The sequence below is a fragment of the Mus pahari genome, chromosome 20 (assembly GCF_900095145.1).
Source record: "Mus pahari chromosome 20, PAHARI_EIJ_v1.1, whole genome shotgun sequence".
In the NCBI taxonomy this organism is placed as follows: Eukaryota; Metazoa; Chordata; class Mammalia; order Rodentia; family Muridae; genus Mus; species Mus pahari.
The window spans coordinates 34,978,058-34,990,683 of record NC_034609.1 but is presented as its reverse complement, the minus strand read 5'-3'; the positions used below and the strand labels follow the sequence as shown (position 1 = coordinate 34,990,683).

General features: G+C 52.0%; 2 protein-coding genes across 3 annotated transcripts in view; one reads left to right on the top strand and one right to left on the bottom strand.

Annotated features, from left to right (window-relative positions):
- The first annotated feature begins 1,142 nt into the window (after window positions 1-1,142).
- Ldhd (lactate dehydrogenase D) lies at window positions 1,143-5,164 on the top strand. Its single transcript, XM_021220709.2, has 11 exons — window positions 1,143-1,238; window positions 1,423-1,535; window positions 1,749-1,890; window positions 2,090-2,231; window positions 2,364-2,523; window positions 2,773-2,972; window positions 3,054-3,182; window positions 3,266-3,393; window positions 3,917-4,007; window positions 4,106-4,217; window positions 4,312-5,164. Exons 1-11 carry the CDS (start codon window positions 1,167-1,169, stop codon window positions 4,475-4,477), a joined length of 1,455 nt encoding a protein of 484 aa, XP_021076368.1. The 5' UTR covers window positions 1,143-1,166; the 3' UTR covers window positions 4,478-5,164.
- Window positions 5,165-5,703: 539 nt separating this feature from the next.
- Window positions 5,704-12,626, bottom strand: part of Znrf1 (zinc and ring finger 1) — an 89,841-nt gene continuing 82,918 nt past the window's right edge. Inside the window, exons 3-5 of one of the 2 annotated variants that reach the window (XM_021220500.2) lie at window positions 12,013-12,118; window positions 9,796-9,887; window positions 5,704-8,647 (exon numbers count right to left, since the gene is read on the bottom strand). In XM_021220500.2, the coding sequence (XP_021076159.1) occupies window positions 9,830-9,887; window positions 12,013-12,118 (164 nt within the window). In that variant the 3' untranslated portion in view covers window positions 5,704-8,647; window positions 9,796-9,829. Of the gene's footprint in view, window positions 8,968-9,795; window positions 9,888-12,012; window positions 12,119-12,626 lie in introns of both variants that reach the window. The other variant, XM_029532352.1, reaches the window with a different exon arrangement.

Genomic DNA, 12,626 nt, shown 5'->3' with positions numbered 1-12,626 from the left:
ATCTATAACTGAATTTGCTATTTTAAAGATTTTTTAAATTTATATGTATGAGTGTTTTGCCTGTGTATTTGTGTGCCCACAGAGGCCAGAAGAGGGTGTTTGATTCTCTGCTTGGGATTTGAGTTACAGATGGTTGTGAGTCACCATGTGGGTGCTAGGAATTGAACCTGGGTCCTCTGCAAGAGTAATCAGTGTCTTTAACCCTGATGTTATCTCTCCACCACCCCATTTCCTATAACTAAATTTGTCATTTTGTCTTGTTTTGTTTTGTTTTTTTTTTATGGCTCAGGTTGGCTTCAACTCATCCTCCTCCTAACTCAGGCTCCCACAAGGCCTGGCTGGCATGATTTTTCTCCTTTGACATATCCATCCAAATGTGGTTGGGTGAATTAAGAGAGAACCACCAACTCCACAAAGCTGTTTTCTGATCTCTACGCATGCACTGTGGCATGTACGCTCCTCCATCATGCACACAGACACCATAGAGCTGGATAAAAAAAACTAAGTAAATTAGGAGTTTGTATTCCTGACTCAAAGGAAGAAAGAGTCATTGGGAGGTAGTTTATCTCAATGGTGGTAGCAAAGGCTCTTCTGGAATTGCTGTGGGAGTTGTTTGGAACCAACATGGCTGTCACCCTGCTCCAGGATGGTCTTGGAAGTCATCTTCTCCTTCTCTCCTTTTCCTCTGCAAGGCGGCCTTTCTGGGGCACTGCACTAGGCTACCCACTCTGTCCCAGAAGGGCCTCTGGAGTTCCCTTCTTTGTGGTCATGGTGGCAGCCTACTCCTCTGCCTGACCTGGGGAGTCAGGAGATGATTCCGGGTGTAGGGCACAGCTATGTGCCAAGTTTGCGGGCCGGGCCTGAGCTCTGGAACGGAAAGGAAAACTGCAGCTTAGAGGTCAAAGAGGAGGCTGGGAGGAAGTGTAGCAGACGGAGAAGTCCGAGGGCCCGGTGGGACTTGAAAGCCTCCATACAAGATATCTGTTTGAAGGGCTTCGGGGAGCAGCAGTTGACTTTTAAAACAGTAGTTGCTGTCCTTCTTTCCACCTTAAACCGGCTCCACCTTAAGCAGGCTCCACCCAGGGCAGCCATTGGGCACAGCAAGAGGCAGGCTGGCGAGGCTTCCTCCCCCGCCTAGTTATTCTCACCTTAGCTGCAGTCTGGCTATGGCCATGTTCCTTCGGGTGGCCACCCAGAGGCTGTCTCTCTGGAGGGGCTACTGCTCCAGGGGGTCGCAGGTATAAGTCTACGTATGGATGGGGTCCTGGAGGGTGGAGAGTCTGACCTGATGTCCTCGGGGGCTCAGTGACGTCACCTTGCCGGCCGACCAGCCCCCATCCTTCCCACCCTGCCACAGGGCAGGTCTGTGGCTCCCTCCGACTCTCTTTCCGACGACCCCCTCGCACTGTTTCTTCCCTGCAGGGTGGACTCAGCCAGGACTTTGTGGAGGCTCTGAAGGCAGTTGTAGGGAGTCCCCATGTGTCCACTGCTTCTGCAGTCAGAGAGCATCATGGGCATGATGAATCAATGCACAGGTATCAGAAGGGACTGAGGGTCCAGGGCTGTCCCTGTCTCTCTGGTCACCTGTTTGGAGTGTTCTGGCATCCTTACACGGAGAGGTGCTCTCTGCCCTGGTCTGCTGAGGTCCCTGTCCTCAGGTCCTTAAGCCATTCCAGGTTCCTGGATAAGAGAGGGTGAGAGGCTTCCTTCCATACCCTTTCAAACTTCCGGGGCCTGCCTGCTTCTAGGTGTCAACCTCCTGATGCTGTGGTGTGGCCTCAGAATGTGGACCAGGTCAGCCGAGTGGCAACCCTGTGCTACAATCAAGGTGTTCCCATCATCCCATTTGGCACAGGCACCGGTGTTGAGGGGGGAGTCTGTGCTGTGCAGGTATAGTGGGGGTGCCCTGGGTCTGGTCCCATCACACAGGACACATTGACAGCTATCTTCACCTGCCATCCCAGAGCTCTGGTATGGTTGCTGCAGGCCTCAGCCATAAAATGGGGCTCTAGGGGCCTGCTTCTGGCCTAGAGACCTAGGTTGGGCAGCTTTTTTTTTTTTTTTTTTTTTTTGACACCCTTGCTACCAGGGTGGAGTGTGCGTCAACCTGACCCATATGGACCAGATCATGGAGCTGAATACAGAAGACTTCTCGGTGGTAGTGGAGCCTGGAGTCACCCGTAAAGCTCTCAATACCCACCTGCGAGACAGTGGCCTTTGGTTTCCTGTTGGTAGGCCTTGGACTAACCACTCTTGAGACAGAGGGCTTGGGGGCGTGGTCTGAGGGATTTCACAGGACCCCATCTTTCCCACAAGAGGGAAAGGGCCTCCCCAGTTGTCCTCTCCAGCATTTCATTCTCTAGACCCAGGCGCAGATGCTTCTCTGTGTGGCATGGCAGCCACTGGGGCCTCAGGCACCAATGCTGTGCGCTATGGAACCATGCGGGACAATGTGATCAACCTGGAGGTGGTGCTGCCCGACGGCAGGCTGCTTCACACCGCAGGCCGGGGGCGCCATTACAGGTGAGCACTGCCTGACCCAGTTGCAGGGCCTCCCGGATAGGTAAGTGACACTTAGGAGGGCCCTAGAAGTCTGGAGGCTCAGTGAGAGTGCTGGAGTTGGCTCTCTCTGGGTCATTAAACCACAAACACTGTGATGACAATCGGGGCTGCAGGAGATCAGACCAAACCTGTCTTCTAGTTTTAGTGACTTCTGGAGTAGTCGCTCACACGGCCTGGGCGCTCACCTACCTTGTATGTCCCTGGGCCCAGGAAGAGTGCAGCTGGCTACAATCTCACAGGACTCTTTGTGGGCTCGGAGGGGACTCTGGGCATCATTACATCTGCCACCCTGCGCCTGCACCCTGCGCCTGAAGCCACGGTGGCTGCCACCTGTGCGTTCCCCAGTGTTCAAGCGGCTGTGGATAGCACAGTTCAGATTCTCCAGGCTGCCGTGCCCGTGGCCCGCATTGGTGAGCCAGAAGGTGGGTTCCACAGAAAAGGCCCCCTTAGAAGGTCAGGTCTCACCTTATCAGCCCTCTCCCTGGTTCCAGAGTTCCTGGATGATGTCATGATGGATGCCTGTAACAGACACAGCAAACTTAACTGCCCTGTGGCACCCACACTCTTCCTGGAGTTCCACGGTTCCGAGCAGACACTGGCCGAACAGCTGCAGCGCACAGGTGGGCCGGGAACATGGTGCTGTGAGGTCTGGGGCTGTCCCAGTGTAGGAGACTAAGGATCAGCCTTTCTGTGCCTACTACAGAGGCAATCACTCAGGATAATGGTGGATCTCACTTTTCCTGGGCCAAGGAGGCCGAAAAGCGCAATGAACTTTGGGCAGCGCGGCACAATGCTTGGTATGCAGCCTTGGCCCTGTGTCCAGGAAGTAAGGTGAGCTGGGGCTGGGATCTACCCACTCACATAGAGAAGACTGAGGCCCACCAAGGGCTGGATGAGTGGGTGTGAGGACAAGGGGCTGTAGACCGCTGCACCCAGCTATTCCAGAGATTCTAGAGAGAGAACTGTTAATATGCCCCAAACTTAGAAGTTCACCAGTCAGCCTCAGGTGTAGTGTTGAACACTTAGGAATTCTAAACATTGGAAGAGCCTCCTGGGGGAAGAAATGGAGAGGAAGGAGGCGGTCTAGCCAGAAGGGAAGGCTGGGCAGATTATGCAGCAGCTCAGAAGTGTGGGGCTGCTGGGAACCTGCGTGTGGTCCAGGCTTGGATCCAAGGGAGTAGTGGAGACCTGGGCTAGGGGATACACGAAGACCAGTGGGCTGGAGGTCGGATGTTTCACTCCGTGACATCAAGGTCCCTGGGATTGGTCCTAAGCCTGAGCCACAGCAATCCCTAACCTTTGGGTAGGCAGTGGGTGATGCGGGGGAATTGCACAAGCTTGCCTTCCGATTCAGGCCTATTCTACCGATGTGTGTGTGCCCATCTCCCGGCTGCCGGAGATCTTGGTAGAGACCAAGGAGGAGATTAAAGCCTCAAAACTCACAGGTTTTGTTCTACTTCATTGTCATCCGGGAGGCGCTGGGGTTAGTCAAGGCCTGGGCAAGGAGGCTAGAGGTGACAGTGACTGTTCTCTGGGCCCCTAGGAGCCATTGTTGGGCACGTGGGTGATGGCAACTTTCACTGCATCCTCCTGGTCGACCCAGATGATGCAGAGGAGCAGAGGAGGGTCAAGGCCTTTGCAGAAAATCTGGGCAGGTGAGGACTGTGCCAGGGAGGGGAGGGGTAGGGGCCGGGGAAGGGCAGAGGCTGAGGGAGGAGCTACTGAGGGTTCCTTCAATTGGCTTCCTAGGCGTGCCCTGGCACTCCACGGGACATGCACGGGAGAACACGGCATCGGACTGGGCAAGCGGCAGCTGCTCCAAGAGGAAGTGGGCCCCGTGGGCATGGAGACCATGCGGCAGCTCAAAGACACACTGGATCCGCGAGGTCTCATGAACCCAGGCAAAGTGCTATGAGGAACGGAACCCTTGGCCAGCAGTCCCTAGGACGCAAAGCCCGCCCCTGTTCTGGACTTTTCCTTCATGCCAACGATTGTGCACAAAACGGAAGGGCTGATGCGATCTATCCCCACTTCCTGCCAGGGCTACTAGCCTCTGTAGCTGGGGCTCAAGAGGAAGGTGAGGAGGCTGGACTCACAGAAAGCTGCTACCCTTGTTCTTAGGAGCCTTTCACTCCGGTAGAAAACCCAGGGGGTTTCCCAGTGGGGTGTCTTTCTGGCTGGCCGAGGTGGTGTTCTACTCCAAGCTAAGATCAGATCCGTCTATGGGGGCCTCTCCTCTGCTGGTGCCCGGCATCATGATTCACCCTGTGTATATGATAGGAGCATTCCTTCCATTCCACATTGTTGGGCCGGCTCTTTGTCATGTGAACCCCAATTGCAGCTGCATCATTACCTCCTCTCTAGGTCTCTTGACCTTGGGCTAAGGAAATTGTTTGTTTGGGGCCTGTCCCCAGACTAACAGTAGCCTGGGGAGGGGATGGAGTTCAAGTTTTGGAAGACAGTCCCAGCCCCTCTGCTTCTGCATACCTGAGGCAGGAGACCTGCCTGTGGTGGAGGTCACCTGACAGCTTCCCCACCGGAAACTGAAGCACCTTCTTCAAGCTGTTATGGAGGACAATAGAAATACAGATGAGATAATCTACTGTGTCCCCTCCCTCCCCATGGTATAAAGCACTATCCGCCAGCACTTACTTTCAAAGTCAGGGTCTTGCCTACTTTGGGGCCTGGCGGTTTTGAGACTCCCTGGTCAGAGCCCTAGTCTGGAGGTACTTGGCAGTTCCCCAGAAGTCCACGAGAGGGCGCGCAACACCAGAAACCCAGCTTTCAGGGTGGCCAGTCTCCAGGCATTTTACCCTTGTGGGTCCCAGTCAACCGTAGTTCCATCTTCTCTACTGCTAGGTATTTGGGCTGGAAAAGCAGAAGGGAGCAGCAGCCTCCACTTTCTCAGTCCAACTTCAGGTCTTAGGATTCATTCTCTACAATGTCTGTCTCATGATTCTTTGGAACGCTCCTAAACTACTTCAGGACAAAGAAACCCAAACACCAGTCTCGCATTCGTCAGTGAGAAATATCGCTAGGAAAGCCCCCTCACCCCCAGACAGACTGCTCATCCCTCTCTCAAGCCCTCCCAAGTTGAGTTTCACTGGGCAGGGCTCCTACATACACCCTCCAATGACGGGCAACTCAATACACAGCTATGTCCCCACAATTTCTTTTATTAAAGAAAATCCCAAACATACAGAAAAAGTTGAAAGAACAAATACACTATATTCACTGAAATATCAGTCGTTGAAGATTCAACAATGGACATTTTTGCCTTATTTGCTTTGTATATTTTGGGGGAGGGGAGACCATATGGGATTAGAGTATACATTTCTTGAAATCATTCAACTATATATTTCAGCCACTGTCTCCTAAAAAGGACATTCTCCTATGAGTTTCAATACTATTAAATGGCTTAGATGGGTGGTTTTCAGAAGGGGCTCCTGGAGCTCTCAGGCTTTCTAGGCTCCTTGGAGCTAAGGGGAAGAACCCATCTCTTGGCTCTTCCGTATTTTCTTCCTTCTCAGAAAGGCAGAGTAGGAATGACACAGGATTCTGGAGGGCTGTCTGGATGGAAGGTGACACATACAAGTGCCACCTTGGGAAGCCCAGACAAGCCCAGTCCCACCCTCACACCAGGCACTGGCAATCTGGGTCCAAATTCAGAGGACGTGACAGCCAACAGAGGGCTTTGGTGTGCCAGGTGGGGGCGGAAGTCACTGGGGATGGGACGAGCACCAGCCGAGAGAACCTAGAATAGCACCCGGTGTGGGGCTCAGCGCTGCCCCAACCAACTCAACCACGGGACTCAGCCACAGCACTGCCAAAGCAGCTGGGCTCATACAGCCAAGGTGGGTACACAAAGCCTGTCTCCAGGCCCAGGGGTCAGACAAGGAGATCTCTTTGAGGGCTGGGCCCTGCCCCGCCAGCTCTGCTGGTAGGATTTTATATATAGAACGGGGAGACACAGTTGCCAGGCAGAAGCTGGAGGTGCTGGGAATAGAACAGTGCCCTTTGCAGTGACATAGCTACAAGGAAGCCTGCTGCGCATGTGCCAGGTCTTTGGGGGCAGATCCCCAACACTAACTGAACTGAGCCGCATGACCCTGTCCCCACTTCACATGCAAGGGATCGAGTTCAGACGGAAGTAGTTATTTGCTCACGATTCCACCAAGTAAAGTGCCCCAGCACAGACAAGAGCCCGGTTTCTAACCATTGACAGTGCTCACAGTTCAGGTCCTGAGGCGTCTGACACTCAGGCTGTAAATAAAGCACTCTTAGTTCTCTGAACTTGCCTCCCTGCCTTGGTTCACACGTGCCCACTGGCCTCCAACAGATGTCCTTGCACAGAGTAGTTGCTTCAGGAAGCACCTGAGGGCAAGGGCGGCAGGCATAGTCCAGACTTGTGGCCCTGTTGGGACTGGGCTCTGACACAGCATACAAGGGGCAGGTCTGGAAATGGTCATGATAGAGAGGTGGCGCCATCTCCCTCCAGAGCTTCCCTTAGCTGGCTCTGCAGGAAGCCCTGAAATGCAGCTCCTGGAGCCTGGCTAGAAGACAGGCAGGTATGCACTGCTGCCCCCTGCCCCGAGCTTCCTGCCCAGCTTGCAATTTGCCAACTTTTATGAGGCTGAGTGGCTGGTTCTGGTTCAAGGACTGTGAGCTGGAAGAGGCCCAGAGCAGGGCCTTTTCCTGGGCCTCAGAGAAACATGCCCATGAGTCAGCACTTGGCTCTGTACGGAGCAACAGGCAAGCAGAGGGCAGAGAGGGGAGCAGAGGCTCTGAAGAGCGAACGGGCTGGGCTGGTATCTCCAGATGCCTGTATCCTTGTGGCCTCTGGTGGCTGTAAGAGCTTTGCCCCTGAATATCATTCCAGTAACATCCTATCACAACCAGAGATGACAGAAGACTGACAATCACTCCATGATGCTAAAGAATTTATAAACTTCAAAGACACAGCTGAGCTACCACCTCAAGCCTCTGCCCGGGAGTGGCTAAGCCATTACAGGTGCTGAGGGGGCGGGTGTGGGCTGAGAGGTGGACAGAGGGAACTGGCATTTGCCTTCCAATTTGATTGCATAACAACACTTCATTAAAATAAATCACACGGTGCATCTTTTATTACACACTATTTTAATACCATATCAAAACACCTGATACCTTGCTTTTCTCCTAAGCTTTGAACAGTTTTAAAACATTTTTGTAAATTTTTTTTTTTTGGATTTTAATATATAAATGCAGAACCTAACCTTCATGGGCTGATGTCATGTGTGAATATCAATGGCTAAAATATTTGTGTGCCTGAAAACAGGGGTTGCAGTGCACAGTCCTTTACTAAGTCTAAATTTCCTCAGAAAAAAATTTCTTAGGGGCCTTGGAAAAATATCCAGGCATTTTTTTTTTTTCAGTGTATTTGTGATTATTAAATCCTCTGATGGAATCAGATCCAGGAGGAAAGGTAGGGAAGACAAGGGGATGGGGGGGTGTCTCTTTTTTGGCAAGGAAATCAAGGGGAAATCAAGGAAATTTAAGGGGAGATAGTGCAAAACCAAGCCAGAAAAATGGGACAGAAGAACAAGAAAACAAAAACTGAATCCCCCAAGGTAGAAAGGTTAGTGATGCAGAGAGCCAACTGGGGCGCTGGGCAGAGGGACTGACGTGTGCCCTCCTGCCAGCCTGCCATCAGCGCTAGAGTGAGGACATGGCTATGCCTGCTTCTGTCACTGAGTGGGTTTTAGCTGGGCAGCAAACAGCAGTCTGTAAACATCACAAGGGAAAACACCAGTCGACACGAGACTTTTTTATAGAATTTTTTGTTGTTTGTAAACACTTTTTAAAGACAGACCCACAACGCCTTTCAAAGGTGAAAAAGAAAATGCCCTTTCCCTCCTGGGTCGAGGGTGAGGGGAAGGATAGAGGTCAATCCATTCTTCTCCCAGACTCGCTCTCATCCACTGGGCCCTCAGGGAGGACCATTTTCTGGAAGTCAGTGCAGAAGGGTGCCCTGTTCTCTCTGGTGTCCCAAGCTCAGCTCTGTCCAGTGTCCGAGGAGCCTCCTCCCAGGAACAGGGGCTGGCTGTCCCTGTGTGGGTCAGAAGAAGTCAGTCCCGCTTCATCTTGCTGAGGGTTGCCGCTCCATCGCACGGTGGCAGCAGCTTGTGTCCCCTGAGACCAGGCTGGTTGGCTGGGACATCTGGTTCAGGCCAGGCAGGCCCATCGGAAGCCAAACATCATGCCGGCGGCATTTCGGACCTGCACTCTGGAGCTGGGATCCAATCCCTCTGCCTCACTCTCCCTTGCTTGTCATCAGATTTTGAGGTGAGGGTAGAAAGAGCCAATGTCCCTGATTTGCCTGACACCGTCAGCTGTTCTGGGCATTTACTTGGAATAAATAAAATAAACCTAACAAAAGAAAAAAACAACAAAGAAGAGAGAGAAGAAAAGGGAACCCCAAGTCTTTGGGTGTGGGATCAAGTGGGAATGGGCTGTTGGTTTTCCCGGGGCTTAAGTTCTGTGTGCCGGGACAAAAACAAAAGAAGAGAGAGAACACCCACCACAGTCCTGTGCCACCAAAGGCACAGGTAGGGTGGGGACAGGATGGGGGCAGTTAAACAAGGTACCCTGGGGGAAGAAATGGAGGTCAGACCCAGTGATTACAAAGCAACACAAACGCATGTGCGGGAGGGAGTTGCCTGCTGCCGTGACACTGCCTCGGACAGATGGACTGAGTGTGGCCTGGAACCCTCAGGTTTCAGATTCCCCTGAAGTGGGGTGAGGCAGGCAGCCGTGGAAGAGCCAGCAGTGGAAAGACCTCAGGCCGTGTCTTTGCAGTGGACAGTGTCTGTTCCACAGGCCACCTACTCAGTGACTCTTCCCTTTCAGAACCGAGTCTCTGAGGGGTGAGGGAGAGACAGCTGCAGAGCCTGGCTGGGGGTGCCTCTGCTCCAGCCCATGCGCCCTGCGGGGGGGGGGCCTTCTGCCTCTCCTGAGGGGAAGGAACTTGATTCTGCCTTTGCATGGAGTTTTCATGACTAGGTTACTATCGCTCTTTTATGCTCCCCCAACTCCCAGGAACATCCCTCTACTTCCTGGGGACTGCTGAGGAGATGGCTTCTGTCTTTCTGCTTCTGCTTTCTCCTTGGTGGGGTGTGTATAAGGCAGGCCAGCTCCTCTCCCCCAGCTCCCAGAAACTTGACTCAGCCCAGAGTCTCCCGCCAAGTATGGGCTCACCTTTGAGAGGAGTCCGTAAGCAGGCCCAGCAGGGTCAGTCAGCAGGGTGTTCCGGACAAGATCTGTTCACTTCAAACCACGAGTCTATGCAGCTAGGGTGGGGCATTAGGGGAAACACGTTAGCTGCTGACAACACTGTTCCTGCCAAGGGAGCCTTCCGAGGGGCTGGACTCTCAGGAAGGAAGGGCTTTCTACAGCTCTCCTGAAAGGACCCCAGGGAAACATGATTATGCCTCCAACTCCATTGAAGCAGAAAAAGGAAGATTATCAACAACGATATCCTAACAGTGGGAGGGCAGATGGGAGCTTGAGAGATGGGTCAGTGGTTGAGAGCGATGCTGCTTCCCAGAGGTCCCAAGTCTGATTCACACCACCCGTCTGCTGGTTTATAGCCATCCCATAGATCCAGCTCCAGAGATCTCACCCCTCTGGCCTTTGTAGGCTCCTGCATTCTGATGCACATATACACAGATGTACACACATACCCATAACTTAAAATTAATAATAATAGCTTTAAAAAGAATAATCCTGAGGGCTTGGGATTAATCCTAGGGCTCAGTAGTTGAGAGTTCTAGCTGTTTTTTAAAAAAAGAGCCAGGTTCAGTTCTTAGAACCCAAACAGTGGCTCACAAACATCTTTAACTCCTGGTCCTGGGGATTCAATGCTTTGTTCTGGTCTCAGTGGGCATCAGGCACACATGTAGCACAAAATACCCATGCACAGAAAATTAAAAAATAAGCTGTGTGCTGGGTGGCGCATGCCTGTAATCTCAGTACTAGAGAGGCAGAGGCAGGNGGAGCTCTGTAAGTTCAAGGCCAGACTGGTCTACATAGTGAGCTCCAGGACAACCAAAGCTACATAGTGAGACCCTGCCTCAATAAACTAAATAAGGACTAACTATAAAGATTAATAAAATAAAAATAGATAAATAAAAAGGAAAACTAAAATATCAATCCTGGCTCAGCAGGAGGCAGGAGCAGTAGGTATAGGCTCTGGGAGACCAGGCCTACAGAAAGGGCAGAAGTGGCCTTGTGAAGCTCAAAGCTGGGGCACAGGGAGCCCAGGACAGCAACAGATAATACTAAGGAGGTGAGAGCAGGTGGACTACTACTATAGGGCAGCAGGTTAACTGTCTGAAAGGTCTGAGAGGCAGGAAGCAGGACTAGATACAAGAGGCTGGCCAGTAATGAGGGTGGCTAGATCTTGGGTGATGAGGGTACCCCCTCTCAGGAGCCACAAATCTACCTAGCTTAGATATAACGGTAGGAAGGGGAACTACACCCTTGGGCTCTTTGACATTGTTAAATAAGTGAGCCTGGGCCAGGGCGGGGGTATAGTAAGGCCTCAATCTCCAGTGTTCATAGTGGAGTGTCTACAGCAAAGAAGAAACAGCAGGTAACCCAAGACACTGTAAAGCCACATCTGGGCATTTTCAAAGAGTAACTAAACATAATCTGCTTAGGTCTCCCCAGGGCCAGGGCTTTCCTTTCCTGGCTTTGATTAGTGGCTTCCTGAGATGTTGCAGGGATCTGGGCCAGACCAAGAACCACAGTTCTCCTAAGGCCAATCACACTCCAGGCACAGCTCTGACACTGAAGACCAGTAGTCCTGGGTTGGGCTTAGGAAAGTCCTTGTGCCAGGGAACAGTGTGGGCTGGAGAAACAGAGAGCAGGTGCCGGCCCAGGCACACAGGGCACACTCCTGTCCTGAACAAGGTGTCTTCTTTCCAGGTAGGAAAAAGACGAAGGGTACCACTGCAGGCAGAGGACGGATCTTGGCCTGGCTAATTACAGCAGCTCTTGGTACTTAGAGGTAGTGGCTTTTCCTGCCTCCTAGCCCTTGGAAGAGGAGGCTGCTACACAGGCCAGCAAGGACACCAGCTCTACCCTTGAGACCTCTCTGCACAACAGGGCTCAGGGAGGAGGGAGTCAAGCTCCAGGTGGGATCCTATATACCTCCAAGCCAGGTCTACAAGCTGGCTCATATCATCTGAACTGCTGACACAGAGTTGAACCTTGAACAATTAATTTACTTCTGCTCTGTCCTTGCTATGACTGAGCCTTCTGGTCAGCACAGTAGATGCCTGACCCCTATTAGAGATCAAAGAGTATACAATACAGGTCATACCATAACCCAAGAGGACTGGATGACTGGTGAAGGGGATCTATTCATTATATATGGAATTTGGCAGAGTTGTTCCTGCCAGGTCCTTGTACCTTTTGTGATAGATGCACAGGCAAGGCAGCCTGGCTATCGTGTCCCCCTGAAGCAGCTCCTCCAGGCAGATTACACACTCACCCGCATCTTTAGTCAGCACATCATCTGCAAGAGAGACGGGGATACCAATAGGATTAATCACCAGCAGCGGGGCGGCACAGAGCACACATAGGTCTACTACCTATGAGCTACTTACAGACCTAAACCACTATGAGTTATGTGGAACACAGCAATGGGAGAAACGTGCAAGTAACTATAAGAGCCTTCTGATTGGCTTAGAAGCCTGGAATGAGGGGCATGGAGAAACATGCTTATTCAGACTGTTCAAGATAGGCTTCAGGGGGCTGGAGAGATGGCTCAGCAGCTAAGAGAACTAACTGACTGCTCTTCCAGAGGTCCTGAGTTCAATTCCTAGCAACCACATGGTGGCTCATAACCGTCTGTAATGGGATGCGATGCACTCTTCTGGTGTGTTTGAAGACAGTGACAGTGTACTCACATACATGAAATAAATAAATATCTCTTTTTAAAAATGTGTGTGTGTGTGTGTGTGTGTGTGTGTGTGTGTGTGTGAGAGAGAGAGAGAGAGAGAGAGAGAGAGAGAGAGAGAGAG